Here is a 17,830-nt window from a genome sequence, read left to right as displayed (position 1 = left end):
GTCTCTAGAGCCATAAGACGGCAGTAAGTAACCAACATGCTACCTTAGAAGCTGCATGGTCTATGATAAATGTACTTGATAGTAACTGTATATAGCACATAAAAAAAACTGCTGAAACTGTTAATGATTTTGTAAATGTTACAAGCTAAAATACAGTTTGATCAAATATTAATCAAATGTTAAAGTACAATCTGATCATGGGTCTTTTAGACAGGTGAAAAAGGAATTATTTCTCCAACTTTTGCTCCTGTTCTTTGCTCTTGTTTGTAGTCAGTTCATCTTTTTTAGCTTTTTTTAACTAAACAAAAATCAAGTTACAAGTAGTATGTTAATTTAACACCTATCACTGTGAAGACATTTACTGAGTACATTATTTTCCAACAACTTACACAGGGGTTGGGGGGACAGTATACAGCTGGAGCACTGACACACTAAGGCTGAACCAGTTACCTCCTTAGTCTGTATTCCATGCTTCCAGGCAGATGCAGTCTGCCAATGCTTTTGCTCTTGTAAATACTAGCCAGTAAATATAAGAAACAGAATGGCAGTCCGTGTTGTAAGACATGATTTTATTTCAGTGGCTCATTAGAAACAGGCCAGCTTTCTCTATCTCTGAGATACAAATGAACAAGAGGTGACTGCGTGTGGCTAATGATATTCTGCTTTAAAAGTAAAATCTAATGTTATCAACTGTCTGAAAATATTGAAGAAGCCCACCTGTTATGAAAAAAACATATTTGGGAAATAAACGTTATGATTATTTTTTCTCAAATGATTTCCATAAAATCAGTTTTTTTGTGTTTTAATATTGAACTACAGGGCTCAGTCAGGATATACAGATGTGTAGAGTCCAATGTGGACAGGCTATGTAAGTGGCAAAACTATTAGATAATATGCTAGCAAATCTGATAAATACAGTTAAATCTGCATTAAGATATAAAATAGGCATTTCCTAAAGCAAACAGTCTCAAGTTTGTTGCTTGCGTGTACTGGTGTAGAATGTGTTAATTTTGGTCTGTTATTTCTTAGTGACAGCACACAACATATCATTACTAGTTTGGTCCCTGGATTGATTGTCTGTACGTGCTTTTTACATGGTTCCCACTCAAAATTCAGATAGACTGCTAAGATGATTACCAGCTGTAATGTAGTAGTTTATCAAATTGTATTAGTGATTTCTCCCATGATGCAAAGTTCATTTCACCTGTATTTGTTCGGTTTAGCCAAAGTTTGCCATGATTATCATCTTTAATTTTTTTGGAGCATGACTTAACAGGTTAGCCACCGTGCTGTGCTTTGCCTTACATTCAGTTTGCCTTAGGGTAGATTGCTAAATCTCCTTGATTTTGTTTTTCAGTTTAGCTTGTTCATTTTAATTTTAACGATCTTCAGTTACATTTTTACTCCAGTTCTTTAGAGGTATCTCCTGTTTTTTGTCACCTATAAGAAACAGGGTGTTAAGTTTTATTTTTGATATGATTTTGTCCTTCCACCACCTGAAATGGACTGCTGGTTAGAATATCAATGGCATACTGGTTTGTACTGCTGCCTGACAGATTCACCAACCTAGCTTTGTGGATTTTTCCCAAGTACTATTGTCTTCCTCCCATATTTCCAAAGACCTGCGTTTTACCTTAACTAGAGGTCAGGGTGTAACCCTACAGTGGACTGGAGCCCGTCCAGGAGTGTTTTCTGTTTTGTGCCCGGCGCTACTTGGACAGGCACCTGACTTACCATTAAACTGAACTGGGCTAATTATGTCAGAGAATGTCTATGTTATAAAGTATAATAAAAGTTTGGTGGCAACGGAGGAGAAGGGAAAGAAGAACCCCAGCATGCTGAACACTCTGAGTGGGGAGCAGACTCCTGGGGGATAATGGTCGACACATAAAGCAAACATTTTGTTAAGTGCTTAGTTAGTGACTGCTTGGATCATCATCATTTGTACACTATAACAAGGTATTTTAAGGCACAAATAAGATTACACTAAATTATTAAACTGAAACATCTGTTTAAGTACATAAAAAAAGTTAAAAGCAGTACAGGTCTTAGCAACAATGAAGAACTGCTAGACGCATAGGATGAGGCCTATCAAGAACAGATTAGTGCAGTATACAAATACAAGAATTCAATGAGCCAGTAATGCATTGTATAGAACATTGTAAAGAGCTGATGCTGGAAGAATGGTTCTAAAACGCAAATATCTTTAATACTGATCTGGGAGTGTTTAAACAATGCCAATGTATAATCCATTTAAAAGATTTGTAGTCTCTCAATTCTGTAACTGTTATAGAAGTTCTAGTAGAAATATGTCAGTGTTGGTTTATTTTCAATGCTGTAATAGTCAGTAAGGGGTGAGTTCAACCGTTGTCTACACTAAAATCTAATTTTAAGTGAACGGAAGCAGTGAATGTTTGATTTAACTTGCTGCATGTTGAAACGTACCTAAAGCAGTATGCAAAGAAGAAGTGACACTGGACTCATTTTCAGTTCTATGTCTTGATAGTGTAGTTTGAGATAAAATGTGACTTTCTCCAGAATCATGTAGATCAACTAATTATCCTTCATTCATAAGGTTTCAGTTTTGGTAATATCTAAGCTCCTCATCTTAGATCTCTAAAGCAGTGAAGTTGTTTCTAATTCCAAATAAAAGAATATATGATGTTAACTGTGGTCTTTAAATGTGTGTGTGTGTGTGTGTGTGTGTGTGTGTGTGTGTGTGTGTGTGTGTGTGTGTGTGTGTATATAGTAATGATTTAAGTATAGAATCCTGCCTAATGTGCTTGGTGCAAAGCTAAGAGTCTGTTGTAACAGTCACAACAAAATGCAAATTATATGCCAGAGAACACATTGTAATTCCCTGCTAAAATGTACTTTTTCGTCCTAGAAAGCCTATACAGATATTTAGAAGATACAATACCATGCTAGTTACTAAAACAATGATGAAGTGAATAATCTTTGTGGAAGACATATAGGTAGAGATGGCTTTGAATTGCACATGCATTGAAAATTAGTCCATGACATTGAAATTCTAAATACAATATCAAAAAAAAAAAAACAGTGGCAGATGATATTTTCTAAATAGTAGTACCTTGGTGGCAGGCAGCATGTGTGCTTTACAATGTGATCATCGTTCACCACTCCTTTTTACAAAGGAAAATGTGGACAAAGCACCTCCCCTCTGAGTTAGCCATGCATAATGTTAGCAGAAGTAGCTGGAGTTTGACTTGTTTATTTAGTGCCATGCAAAATATCATCAAACGGATTCCTAAATATAATGGTTGACTGGATACCAAATTTGAATTTGTGAAGCATAAAACGTAAGGAGTCCCGTTCCTCTTCATCATATACCTTTCCTGCATGTAAATAGACAAGTACCTCAGGGAGTGTGGACTTCAGCATTAATTTGCGTTACAACTGATGGAACCTTCCACAGATCTACCATAGGAAGATGGTTCTATAGGGTAACAAGTAAAAAAACATCCAGTTTATGTTTTGTTGCAGACGTTTGGAATGGCTATAAAGCCAGTGTCCGTTGATCCCATAGGTTGATGTTGTAAGGAATATGGATGGCTATTGTAGATTATTATTAATAATTGCTTAGTATGTTAATTGCAGAGTTTTATAAAAGAATCCTGAATTAGACAGGAAAATGGTGTAGTTGAGACAAGTGAGATGAAGTTCTCCCACAGTGTTAGGTTAAAGTGCAGATCCTAGCAGCTGTCTCAGAGGAGGACCACTAGTGAAATAACTGCTGTACTCCAGACAAGGTGATAAATGTGCGGCTGACTTCAGCGTTAATCAAGGAGAGCTCATGCCAGACTCTGGCATTGTTACTTTAGTCTTAGTATGGAGTCTCGACTGTATGTGAGTCTCCCAATTCAGATAACTGTTAAGTGCAACACCAGTATTTTGACATGGAGGAGAGGAAGACATGAGTTGACCTTCTTCACTTCTACTTATGATTCTGCACTAAACCTCTTCTGTTTTTAATCTCTGTTAGTTGAATAAATTATTCATAAATAACGTTTTTGAAACTGGTGGTAAGCCTGACTATGGCTGCTGTAAAAGCCAGGTGGTTTTTGTTTTTCATGTTGAGCTGAGTGTTATCAGTTTATGAGTATAACATTAGACCATTAAGTTAGATTAGGTTGCTTTTAGTTAGCATTCAGTGTACTAACATCAACCCAAATCTTTCTTTGTGTCTTGTTAATGTTACATCAATCAAAATCAATAGAGGCAGCTTAAAGCACATTATTGTAACCAATCCAGAAATTCCGATGTATATTACACTGTGTGAAAATAAAGTACTTAGGTGGCTTGGTGATGCTAAGTGGTGTGTGTGTATGTGTATTCACCCTGTGATGGGCTGGTGTCCTGTCCAGGGATTGCTCCTACCTTGTGATTGATACTTGCTGGGATAGGTTCCAGCTTCTCTGTGACACTCCTCTAGATAAACTGGAATGATGGATAGATGTCTCTTATCCAGTGATGCAATGCTGGCACTGCCAACAGACTTTAAAGGCTTAGGAGCTTTGCCTTGATTTACAGTATGCCTGTAGTTATCACTATGTACATGTCATTGCATTGTTTCACTCAGTGACAGATCAGAGTGGTCTCAGGCCTCAGCTAATGTGAGATTACATTTTTTCATAATGAAAATTTGACCTTGAAAAGTGTAACATTGTCCGACCATGTTATATCTCCATTTTGTTACCATGGCAATGGGTGCAGTATTGTATATTTTGGTAGATTTGATCTGGTTGGTCCTTTAAGTAAACATTTTTACATGGGTGTCAAGAGTGCCACTTGAAACAAACATGTAGATACTAAGGAGCTCTGGGCCAACTATAGAACCATGAGAATACACCACAAATTTCAGGCAGTATTTCAATGGATTCTTAATTGATAGAATATGGTGTTGATGCAGGGCAACATTAGCTGTAAAGCTGTCTCATTTTTATCAGTAACCAGAAAATGATGTGGCTTATTTTTTGGATATTTTTACTCCTGAGAGAACGAAGTACAAATACCATTACACTCATTTGTCTTTGATTTTAGCTGCGGATACTTCGGATGCGTATGACCAAGCAAGTTATGTGGGTTTATTTATTTATTTTTAATTCTTTGTTACTGGGATGCAGGATTTGTAACAATAACATCCACAATATAAAATTAGCCACATTGTATTATGAATATTGGGGCAGGTCAATAAAATTAATAGTACAGTGTTACACAGGCAAGGGAAGAATAAGTAGGCAATGACTACAGAATTCAAACTCGGTTATTGGATCTGTAAGACAGCAGTGTTGTCCCTTGTCCCACCATATTCTCCCATTTCTTGTGTTTTTTTGCTACTATGCCATACACACAAAGATTGGTAGGAACTAGCTTCCCTACGTATACATGTGCTAAAAAGTATATACTGTACCTGTTTCTGTCTCTTAGTTTTTATCTGGGATTGCATTTTAAAATGAGTTTTTATCCCATTAAACACTTAAAATTAAGTTAATTGCATTTAACATAAAATAATACTGTATTCTTAAGCCTGTTTAATCTAGGTCAGGACCATGGGAACCCAAAGCATATACCATCAGTACAGGACACAAGGCAGGAGCCAACCCTAGACTGAGCAGTAGCCCACCATAGGGCCCACAGATGTACATACCCACACAGGATCAACTTAGAATTGCCATTTACTCTAACATGCATGTCTTTGGAGGTGTAGAGGGAAAACCCAAATGGAAATGGGGAGAGCATGCATACCCCACACAGTCAACATCTGGAAGTAGGATTTAAACCCAGGATGCTGAATTTGTCCAGTGCCAGCACTTACTGCTGTGTCTTTCAAAATATGTGTTTGTTGCTAGTTGAAAGAACATGAATAAAATAGCCCCTAGGCACTTTAGTTCACAATATTGGTCCTGAGCCATTTGTAAAACATGTCCCACTGGGAAGTTAACAAATGAAAGATTTCCAGCATAATATTCATTGTTGCCACACATTTGTGCCTCTCTTCATAATCTGCCACCGAATTAAAAATAAAACCTTTATCTTTGTGGAAACATTCTCACTTCCTCTGCTTGGGCAGTTTGCTACAGAACTGGTCATACCCTATTTGTCTGTGAAGTGATCAGTTCTTCTAAAATGAGTCCCTGCATGTCTTAACAGAAGATTGAGATGTGCTAATCGAAAGATTAACAATACAATAATAAAAAGCGTTGATGAATCACTTCCTAGTAAAACCTGCTATGCAGAACAATAATGAATTTTAGCTGAAAGTCTGTAATGTCTGCCTGTTTAAAGATCCAGGAATGTGGTAATTCTTGATTTTGAACTTCAGAACAAGAATTTATAGTACAATGGAAGGCGGTTCGTTTTTACTAAGATTTTCAGATTTATCTCTTTTTAACACTGCAGCCCAGAGATTTGCTAATGTGATCTTGTCAACAGATAATATTGTATCTGTGTGACCCTGACAGTTCTCTTAAACACAGCCCATCAATAGACAATGTTTTAAAATTGTCATCAAAGGCATAGAAATAGCCCACTTGTTTGAAAGAATGTTAAAAACATTCTGTTTGTGAATAAATTGAGTACATTAGCAGAAGCAACCTGTTTACTCAGCAAAATCCACTGGATCCCACAGCTTTACTTTTTTCCCCATTCAGTCTTTTCCTAAAAATCTGTGTACTTAGTTGTGATTTCTTGATCAGTTCATGGCAGCACAAAATATGCGTGAGGGTGGTTTTAGCGTGTGTGTGTGTGTGTGATAACAACTCTGTGGGGCATGCCACCACCCAACCCGACACACACCAGAAGCACACTTATAAAGACAAAGATGTTTTTTAATTTTTTTTCTTCACTTGTGTGGGGCGTCTTCCCTGTCCCCACAAGCCCACAACACAGTCCTAGGTGTGGTGGAAGAACTGCCCACACGGGCTCAGTAACAGCTGCAGCACCCCATGATCCCAACAGGACTGCATCGGACTCCATCTCCCATGAAGCCCTGCAGGAGTGCAAGGTACAGCTGCCATCTATATATATATATATATATATATATATTGTGTAGCAGTAGGGGGTGCTAGCGCTCCCTTGAACCCTCAGGTACCATGCCAAACACCAGTTAAAAGTGCTACAATAATTATTTTTATTATAATAATGTGCACTAAGCACCCACCACTCCACACTACTCATAAATAATCAATAACAAATACAATAAATCAATCCTCCAACTCCCAGACGCGTTGCCCTCCTACCACTCAGCTCAGCTCAGCATCTGGGTTTCCTCTGTGTCCTTTTATATCCCCTGACCCGGAGGTGTTCCTGTCCAACAGTCCACAAGTCCTTATTCCTTCCGGGTCAGGATAAACAATCCATAACTTCATCCCGGAAGCACGATGTCTCTTCCTGTCCTGGGATTGTGAAGCACTTCCGGGGTATAGGGCACATACGAGTCCACGGGTCCCTCCTACAGCGACTCCCAGTGGCCCCCACGGTATCCAGCAGGGCCGTGCGTAAAGACTACAAAGTCCATAAGGCCCTACTGGAATTCGGGGCCCGTCCACACTGTCGGGAGAGCTCCTCCTGGAGGCCTGGGGGTGAGGACCGGAACTTGAAGCCGGCCATCCACCACAATATATATATATATATATATATATATATATATATATATATATAAAATACTGTATATGTGTGTGCTAAAGTGCATTTTGCTTTAAGAATTCATCTAGTAGGAATGGAAAATGCAAAGTTATGAAACCAAATAAAAGTAAAACTTGCTCATCAGTCATTGGAGGGTGGTAGTCGTGAAACCTATACTGTGGCTATATCTGGCACAAGATAGGAACCATCTCTGAACTGGAAGTCAGATCATCACAAAGTCCACTTGTGCATATGCTGACACCCCACAATTTATATTACTTATCTTGGATATGCAGCAGGTAGTCTCTGAGAAAAGAAGGCTTAGGTTGAATGTGTGAATTCCACTCACAATGCAGTATTTAAAACTCAGGCTGGTGGATTTGATCTCTGTTGTAAAACAGGAGCATTTTCATTTTTGCTAATTTAAACTTCTAATGGTTCTAATTTACTGTGTGTGGCGACTCTTGAAGTTGGCATTTTTATATTTGCTTGTGATTACTGCTCATTAGCGATGAGAGAACCCATTGGAGTTTGTTTCTCTGTGACTTCAGTGAGAACTCAGTGAAATGCATTAAAATCACTGGGGAAGGAGGAACTGAACTAGTTTTGAATGGCTTGTAATGGTGCAATGGTGTTTTAATTGTCCCTGTGGGCTAAGTAAGCATCTACCTAATGTGCTGGACTGATTATTGTGGCCAAAAATGTGATCTGAGCTGTGAGGCAGCAGTGCCAACCACACCACCACCATGCTTCAAACAACAGACCCTAATGGAATGATAGCCACAAGCAAAATTAAACAAATGGCATAAGTAAAAAAAATATATATATATATATATATATATAATATATTGCTCTTGGGGCATACATTAGTGCATCTAAGCAGTCGCATGAGACTGGCTAGTTCTATTGTTTGAAGTGAAGGAAATGGGTGCAACTGTAAGGTCTTTTGTTACCATCTCTTTGCAAATGCTTTGTACTTTTTTCTTCGTCCATTAAAAGACAGAAGTAAACCGTAATAAATATTTTGTTGCTATTATTTCTTCAAAGGGTTACATGTGTTTTCTTTAATGGGAGAGGGAGGGCTCCTTTAGGACTTGTTTTGGTCCAGCGCATGGCTAATTATGCATGCGAATTAGCACTGCCAAGAATCAGTGTTATATATTTAGTAGCAATTCTCAGAATATTCTCATTATGGTCAAGAAATGAACCCCAAAAAAGAAAATATTGCAAGTATTTTTATTTATTTATTTATTTTTTACACATACAATATGGAACATAGATATATACATACTTGCCCAAAGCAGCTCCACAACAATCTTATAGTATGCATGAAAGTTCTACACATTGGCTGCTACAGCTTTATGATGTCTCAGTGTCCTCACAAAGGATTATGAGGTGCTGGGAAGAAAATGTTTGTCTAAGCCAGCTGCACTGCAAATTTAATGGAAAATATGGGGCAAACTAAGTTACCGGTTAATGCAGCATATTCACTCAAAAACTGATCTCAGGGGTTTGTATTACAATCTATAATAAATGTATCACTTACATTTGTAATTTGGATTGAATACACACAAATGCTAAGTAAACAATAATTCTGTCCATTCTTCTTTCTAAATTTACTTTTAATAACACTTTTTAGTTTAATCTGTAGATGAGTCAGTATTTAATGGAAGCTTATTTGTCTGTTCATTCATCCACTTACTGTACTCACTTTATTCAGTCTTATGTTTGATTCTATCCCATCATTTTCAGAGTAGGAACCAACTCTGGATGGGGGTGCAAGTTTTATCACAGGGTACACTCCTAAATGTTTAGTTTTTAATCCCATTTAACCTAACTCATATATGTGTGAGTAATGGAAAATCTTGTAATTGGAGAATGTGCAAGCAGTAGCCTTGTTCTTCTTCTCAATAGTAACAAAGTTAATCTATACATCAATTTTCAAACCTTATTGAAAAAACACATTCAGAAAACATGAAGTTTAACCTAGTTGGCAACTGTAAATTGCTAGAGATTACCTTAAAAATGTGTTATATATTTTTAACTTAAATGTTATTTGTAGTAAACTGTGGCTAGTTTTTTGAAAGTAAGTTGCAATTTATGTCTTTATAGTTATATTAAATTACCTTGAACTTGGCTTTAAAATTGTTACCGACATGTCTTTGTCCTTTTTACTATCCAAATACAAAATACATAATAAAATTGCTTTGGATGAATGTTGTAGAGAAAGCAGCACAACTCAAGTTTCAGATTTCAACTCTCCAAACTAGAAGTGGCGCCATCTCAAAACAATGAAAAAAATTAGCACACTCGTAGGGTAGCAGGCTAGACTGAAGTCAAAATATTTTTATGTTAACCAATGTGGCAAAAATTTGCAGCAGAAGTCGATGAATAAAAAACAACATATGCCAAACACTTAGACGTTCTTGTGCATTGGATCTCTTTTAAAAACCTCCAAAAAGTGTACAGGCTTGGTTTTTTAGGTAAAAATGAATAGGTTAAGAAGAAACATGGCTAAATGGACTGAAATGTCATCATTTCATGGTTCAAAGTTGTTTTTATTAGATTTTATTTTAATAATCTAGTGTATTCAATATTAAGAAAATGCACATTTTAGGGAAGCATGGAGGTGAAGTGCTCACAGTTTCAGAGTCTGAATTCCAAATAGTTCAGTATCTATGTGGATGAGGTGTGATCAAAAAAATATGGTGAATGTTTAAATAAAAAAAATGATTAGAATAAAAGACACATTGCCTTAAAATACTTCCCTTCGCTTCAAACAAACTTATCCCATCGCCCTTGCCACTTTCTGAAGCAATTCTGGAAGTCCTCTTTCATGAGTGTCTTTAGTTGCACTGTTGCAGTCCTGAATCACTTCAAAACATTTACCTTTCATGGTCATTTTGACTTTGGAGAATTGCCAGAAGTTGCACAGTGACCGATCAGGTGAATGAGATGGATGAGGACACACTATAATGTTTTAATTGGACAGAAATTGACATACCAGAAGCGATGTGTGACATGGAGCATTGTCATGATGGATTTGTCCATTTCTCAGGTCGTTTTCTAAGCACATCGTTTTTTTTTTTTTATGTACTCTAATAGGCCTTTATAATATTCATAGTTCACCGTAGTGTTCCTGGGTACAAACTAGGCTCGCACAATTCCATCACCTTGATGTTGGATCTTGATTGACGCGCTTTTTTTTTGCACAAGGAGAACTAGGCGATTTCCATTGAGAACTCAGTACCTTGGTCTCAGGATCATAACCATAGAAACAAGTTTCATCTCCCGTGATGACATTTCATAAAAAGCTGGAATCTGAGCCGGCATGAAATTTACAAACACTGTTGGTCTTGTTTGACCGTCAAAATGCTTGGAACAAATTTCGCACTTACACACCTCACATTCAGATCTTCTGTTAAAATGTTTTGTAAACCAGCCCATTTTATTATGTCTAGGTTTTTAATGGTTAAGGTTGCACCTGTCCATCTGTCATTTATATTTAATGCAGTTCAGGGTCCTCACAAATACCACATTCATTCATGAACTCACAGGGATTTATATCATAGAACCAGAGAAAAAAAATCTATGCTGATAGAAGTGAAAATTAATTATTTTTCCAACAATGTTAAACTGCTCAGATTTATTTATGTTGAAAGCTTGCATTTGGATGAGAATGTCTTTTACGTTTGTTCCAGGTTTCCTCATTACTTTAAGGCCATTAATTGTGCTACCAAATATGTGAATACAAATCACCACAATATGTGTCAAGCTTTTGGTTACTTTAGATTTTGATTTACATGTTTCTGGTTATTTTTTGGCAAATCCACTTTATGTGTTAAAGTAGCAGATAGCCGAAATGTCATTTGGATTGTGTGTCCCCTTGATCTCCATTTATCATGTTAAATAGAGAATCTGGCTATTCTGGGCAGTGGACATGGTTGGTGGTTCCTCATCACGGTGCCTTCTTGTATGAAAATATGTTTTGTTTTATAGTTACTTATGTAACAAGCAGTTTGCCTGTTATATGATAAGTACTAGATTGTTCAATCTTGACATTCATTAACAAACATTTTATTTCCGTTGCTATGGCAGTCTTCTTGTTTGTTGATATTTCTGGCAAACTGTGCAGAGTTCAAAATGTCACTTAGATTAAGAGTGTTTTAGGTAGCTACTACAACTACAAGGTAGAACTGTGTCAACGGAGTCCAGCTTAAGTCTGGTCTTGATGCAATTTAAGCTTCAATTACTATAATAAATGGACCATCAAAAAAAACCTATTCAAGATAATGTGTGCTTAGTGTGATTTGAAATAGCTGGATTTTTAAATCCTTACTTTTTTTCATCATTTGATTGTCATAAAAATGTAAAAGATTGATAGTTCATTGATTTGGTATGTTTTCAAAAAAATCAGTTCCATAAGATGTTGAAACTGGATTAAGCAGGTTTAGCAAATGTATGAATGAGTAAATGTATACACACAGTACACATTTCTAATAGATATTTTATAGAAATTATCTGAGAGGTGGGTGTCACAAGAAGGCAGACTTATATGGCAGACATTTATAGTGCAGAGGGTTCTATTTAGTTTCCAAAGCATGTTTAACTAGATGACAGCTAAGATGTTTTAATATCTAATCAAGATGTTTGATTAAAGCACTTAGTGCTGAGAGAACTCCACTGGAACAACTTTATGGGTGTCTCTCAGAATTTTAAAAATTCTAATTAGGTGCTCACATGTTAAGACCAAAGTAATTCATTTCCCTTAGTCATCTTCTTTTTCAAGGTAGTTTCTAGTGCTAATATGGCCTTTTTGTAGTATTTTTAACAGAATTAACAGATTCAGTCTCACTATTGAGTATAATATCACTTAATTTTACATTCAGTAGTCTACAATTTTTATAATCCATCCATTTTACCATTTTTGGACCTGCTTAATCCAGTTTTATATACTGTATGAATTGCAAGGTATAAACTGTTTACGTGTAACAATGTGCACTCTTGCCCATGCCCACAGTCATTCACACTGGGCCAGTTTAGGACTCTCCTACTTTTGGGATGTGGCAGGCAAACTGGAGTAGGACGAGGAAAACTCAAACACAAGGAGAATATGCAAACTCAGTACAGGCAACCAATTGGTCTATTTCATTGATTCTGTTGCAGTGCTTTCTTGTTTTTTTCAAATATTTTAGAGTACATGATTTGCCACTTAATTTTGAATCAGCCTAAATGACTTTGAAAAATATGTTATTGTTATGCTTCTCAGCTTCATTTAAAATCATACTTACATTGAAGAGGGAGTTTGTGTCTGTAACAATATGGTATAGACAGGTAAAACAAAAAAAAAAATCAACAGATTAATATATTAAGTATTTGCAAAATCAAGCAATGGAAATCTTGACTCTTGCAGTACAGCATATGTTTTAAATAATCTTTTATCTTCAGCTGGTTTTCAAGTTGTGCTTATCTGATTCCAGCTGCCTATATTGGCACAGAGGCTGTGTGCTGAGGGTGTTCAACTTTTAGTCTAGCTTAATCTTAATTTTGGAAACTCCCAGTTATAAGTCATTTCATTCTATATTAATATTTCAGCTCATTCAGGAACTGACATGAGTCCGCTCAAAGCAGACTGCTTTTACTGCTGCAGCTGATGTGTTTACAGAAGTTTCAAAGAAATGTGCTGTCCTATTTATTTGAAGTGATTTTTAAAGTTCACATTTGTGAAGTAATTCTAAAGGCAAACATTAGCCAACACCCACAAAGGGATACAAGGCTGACTTGTATTTATTTTTTCCTTCAAAACGTAGAAAAAATGAGTTTCGGTAGAGAGATACAAAAGATAATAATGTGGGGCAAGGTCATGAGTGCTTTTCATTTTCTTTGACATTCCCTCTTACCTAAGAGCTGTTTCATGTAACTTTGTAAAGAGTCAAATTAATGGCTGTTTCTGGATTTTTGTTTATTTCCTATAAGAAAACAGGTACCCAAGCAAGGAATGAAAATCAGAGATTCATCAGATGGCACTGACGACTCGGCCTGTTCAAGATTCCTTTAGAACTGACACTTCAGCTGCCTGTAGTGACTGAATGAGAAGGAACATCCACTGCAGTCCTTTTCTTTTTCTTTGACGTGGCATTTCACAGATTTCCAGGTTGGTTTAAAAGTAGTATTATTTTCCCCTTTTTATTATCAAAAAAATTAAACAAATGCATCTTCCTGTGAAGATGAAATGTGCTTCTCTGACAGGTAATACACAGTTTTCTTTGACAGGTTTAATTTTTTTAAAAACATTTATGATAACAGTCTAGCAGGGGGACTTTGCCCACTTCATGTTACAGAACTACATTAATTGCGCTATGCTTCTTACACTTACATTCTGCTTCATGTCTTTTCACAACATTTCAGTTGGATTTACTTTAGTCTTTAATTTGATCTTTTCAGAACTCTTGTCTCTCTTTGTTTTGTTTTGGATTAAGTATGGTACATTGATGTAATAGTTTGTGCTGCCTTGTGGACCCAATGTCCTGATTTTCAAGTCTCTTGTCTAGTTCCATTTACGGTGTACACATTGTCCCTGTGTCTGCATTAGTTTCCCTTCAGGTACTCCAGTTTTGTTTTTGCGTCCCTTAAAAAGTTTGGGTCAATGTGGCTTTGTGTATAAGTAATCCGTGCTCAAGACGGGCAAGCATTCTAGGGCTGATGTCTGCTTTGAGTCCAAGATTGACTCTGTTATCCTGCCACGATGAATCCCATTTAGTGGGTCTGAAAATGTTTTATAGTGTTTTGATTTATTAGATTGCCCATTTGTTTTAAATCGATATCCTGTTGGAAGGTCTTTTTCTCTAGTTCAGCTACAGTATCTTTAATTGCATTCATTTTACAGTGTTTGGCTGATGCCTTTATCCAAGGTGACCTGCAAGATGAGGCTATAGTTCAGTCACATTCAGTTTTTTAGGTTTTGGCGCACTTTCTGGTTAAATGACATGCTCAAGGTCACACAGTGTATCAGAGGTGGGGATTTTGGTTTAATTGTCCAGTGGTTATTCTAGCACCCCACAGTGTTTGATCACTGAATAATTCTTTTTTCTTTTCTGAAGTGGAATATTGTGTTTTTTATGGCTAATTCCATCACAGAAGTGCATACTTTACAATTGGTATGAGTTTATTGCTTTCAAAGTAGGTTTTTGGTTTAAGAGAAGAAATGTGCCATTTGAGATTATAAGAAAATTATTTCCAATTTAGACTCCTCTGTTCCATAAGTCTTTATACTGCATCAAGATGACCGCTAGCAAACCAAGGTCCTTCAGTTTTGTTCATTTTACATCACTACAGACTGGCAGAAATTTTCCACCCAAACACATATTTGAGCTGCTTATTATTGTTTCAAGTAAATGCAAAGGGTGGTCTTTCTGTTTTATATGCTGGACAGGGTCTTATTTTTGTACTGGTAACCTTGAAATGAGGAACACTATTCCATGTTTACTAATGTTAACTTTACTTTGTCACAGCACTGTAAGTGACTGACAGGTAATAAAAATATGTGTCTGTGTATGCATACTATGTTATAACATTTAAAAATTGAGATTAACATTTTAAAATATTTTCATTTTTCATTATCAATGGAAAATCCACACAAATCATATAAATAGTCCTTTTCTAGGCCATTTGTCATTTGTTTAGAAACAATAAGTTAAATTTGTGTGTCCCTCTTTCTTTAGATCAACAGTAGTGGTATATTAGTGCAGTACATAGGACTCGGTGCTTACCAGTTTGGGTTGCTACGTTTGATTCCTGCCTCAGCTGCTTTTGTGTAAAGTTTACACACTGAATTTGTGTCTACGTAGGTTTTCTCCAGATACTGGGGCTTCCTCCCACATCTGAAAGAGTATAATACAAGTTGAGTGCGAGCATTCCCTGCTTTGGACTGATTCCCCCTAACGGGGGTTAATTTCTGCCTTTCTTTAAATACTGCCCCATTAATCTCTGGGTAGAAGTGATCCTGTAATAGAAAAGGCAGGTTAAAAACTTGGGGTATATATGCTATAAAACTGGCACAGCCACTGAAAACTGTGATAATTAATGGTAATGTAGTCTTTAACATAATGTAAAAATAGAAAGTAAAATTAGGTAAAGATCCATTTGGTAACTGGGTGATTTGGTAAGAACCATTCAAGATAAAAGAGATATAAGGAAAAGGTGTTTGTTTTTGTTGTTGCTTTTTCATAAAGTTAATTAAGTGAGACTTCTGAATAGGAGTTAGTTTAGTCAATCCCCATGAGGCAGGTAAGGTCCATTCAATGAATCATAAACTTGCCCTAATTTGTTATCATTGAAGCACACTTCTTATATTTAAAAAAATGTGCATTTTTCTTTTTTGTTTTTACTATATTACTGTCAGGCCTGGTTATGGAGATTTTTCTGCATAAAGGAGACAGAAAACTTAACCTACATTAGGAAAGAGGCCAGTGTGTGGCTACAGGAATAATGTTCATAAATATTTTTAATGTACTTTGATTTATTTTGAATAGTGCTTATACTTGCTTCATTTTTAATGTCCTATTTTCTTTCGTAAACATAGCATGTCACAGGGACTTGAGTTCATTAACCTTGCCTTCCTTACGGACAAAGAGCACGATCTGATCCTAGAGGTTTTGCGTCGAGATGAAGAGTTACGTAAAAAGGAGGAAATGCGAATTCGGTAAGGACTGGTTGTACTACTGAGGTCAATTTAATGCTATTAACATCGTCTTGCATCGTATTTCAGCTTTCACTTGGTCCAGTGTAAAAATGTTTTGTTTTTAATATTGAAGCTGAATGGGGAGAAGAAAAATCATTATTTTTAGCAGACATGCATTACTTTCTGTTATCTCATTCACAGTTTTTGGATAAAAAAACAACACAATAGTTCTTTGACGTACTGCATTTTGTGGTCAACCAATGAGTGTTCCTCATGATATATAGGCTGCAAGTAATAACAGCACAGTAATTGTTTACATCGTCCACTCTTTGAAATGATATGATGCATTGTAAAAATGCATTCCTTTTTTTATGCACTCACGAATTAGTTCAAACTGTATGAATAAGAAATACACATTACACCAGAGCCATCCTCTTTAATAAAAGCCCTGTGTGCATCCAGGTGTCCGTGTGTGTGTGTGTCTTCTGCTGAAGTGCGCATGCGCGGGGCCGCGACGCACATCACACCGTGCATCACGCCGTGCCCCGCCCATGCACACAGCACCTTGGTCGCGCACACACTCGAAGCTGGGCACACAGTGAATGGCCTATCCACGGCAGCGCATAATAAGCAAATAAAGCACACACACTGGAAGATGGGCACACAGTGAATGGCCTTGCCGCGGCAGTGCATGATAAGCAAATAAAAGACATCATTGCTGGGGAGATTGCTGATTAGGTAGTCGCGGCTGCACACATAAAATCCGTTGCTGGGGAGACGCCACACGTACAATAATCAGCTACACGCCAGCAAAGATTAAAATACTTGCTGAGGAGACGGCACAGTCACGATTATCAACTGCATGACACACATTACATCAGTTGCTGAGGACACTCTGCCGATTGCCCACTGTTGTGACAGAAAATTAAAGTCATATTACGGACATCAAAGCCAGTATTACTGTCAGAGAAAATTACAGGCATTTTACGGACGTACAAACCAGTATTACTGAGAGAGAAAATTAAAGGCACACAATACACTGGCGCATATAACAGCCACATACAAGCCAGTATTACTGTAAGAGAAAATGTTACGGACATATCTACTAACAACATGCCACCCAAAAAAAAAAAGGACATGGTCAAGTAGGACAAAAGACACAGACAATCAAGTCCTATATAAGTAACATCTCCTAGAAGAACGGTCAGCTCAACAAGTAAACATCAATAAAAGAAAGGCTGAAAGACAAAAAAAAATACGAACAAAAAAAAAAAAAAGAAAATGAGCATCAGAAAAACACTAAAAGAGAGAGACTCAGAAGAGCAAACCTTACAAAAAGTTGGCATTTACTTGCCAGAACCAGTATTCAGCCGTGGTCAGTTATATGTTGTATTATCAAGAGTTAGAAGATTTCCAGATGTTGTTGTCAAGGTTGTAGATGGTCCTGAACAAGGCAAATTCTTGCCAAACTCAGACAGAATATTTACAAGAAATGTTGTCTATAAT

The 17,830-nt window shown here is 36.8% G+C and overlaps 2 protein-coding genes across 5 annotated transcripts in view; one reads left to right on the top strand and one right to left on the bottom strand.

Annotated features, from left to right (window-relative positions):
* srpx2 (sushi-repeat containing protein X-linked 2) overlaps window positions 1–17,830 on the bottom strand; it is a 122,505-nt gene that overhangs the window by 32,787 nt on the left and 71,888 nt on the right. The gene's annotated exons all lie outside the window — the stretch shown is intronic.
* Window positions 1–17,830, top strand: part of sytl4 (synaptotagmin-like 4) — a 40,334-nt gene that overhangs the window by 4,713 nt on the left and 17,791 nt on the right. For all 3 annotated transcript variants that reach the window (XM_039766050.1, XM_039766051.1, XM_039766053.1), the window contains exons 2-3: window positions 13,621–13,798; window positions 16,226–16,345. In XM_039766050.1, coding sequence (XP_039621984.1) covers window positions 16,227–16,345 — 119 coding nt within the window. In that variant the 5' untranslated portion in view covers window positions 13,621–13,798; window position 16,226. The remainder of the gene's footprint in view (window positions 1–13,620; window positions 13,799–16,225; window positions 16,346–17,830) is intronic.

Source organism: Polypterus senegalus, chromosome 10 (genome assembly GCF_016835505.1).
Source record: "Polypterus senegalus isolate Bchr_013 chromosome 10, ASM1683550v1, whole genome shotgun sequence".
Lineage (NCBI taxonomy): Eukaryota > Metazoa > Chordata > Cladistia > Polypteriformes > Polypteridae > Polypterus > Polypterus senegalus.
This window is presented reverse-complemented; position numbering and strand designations above follow the sequence as displayed.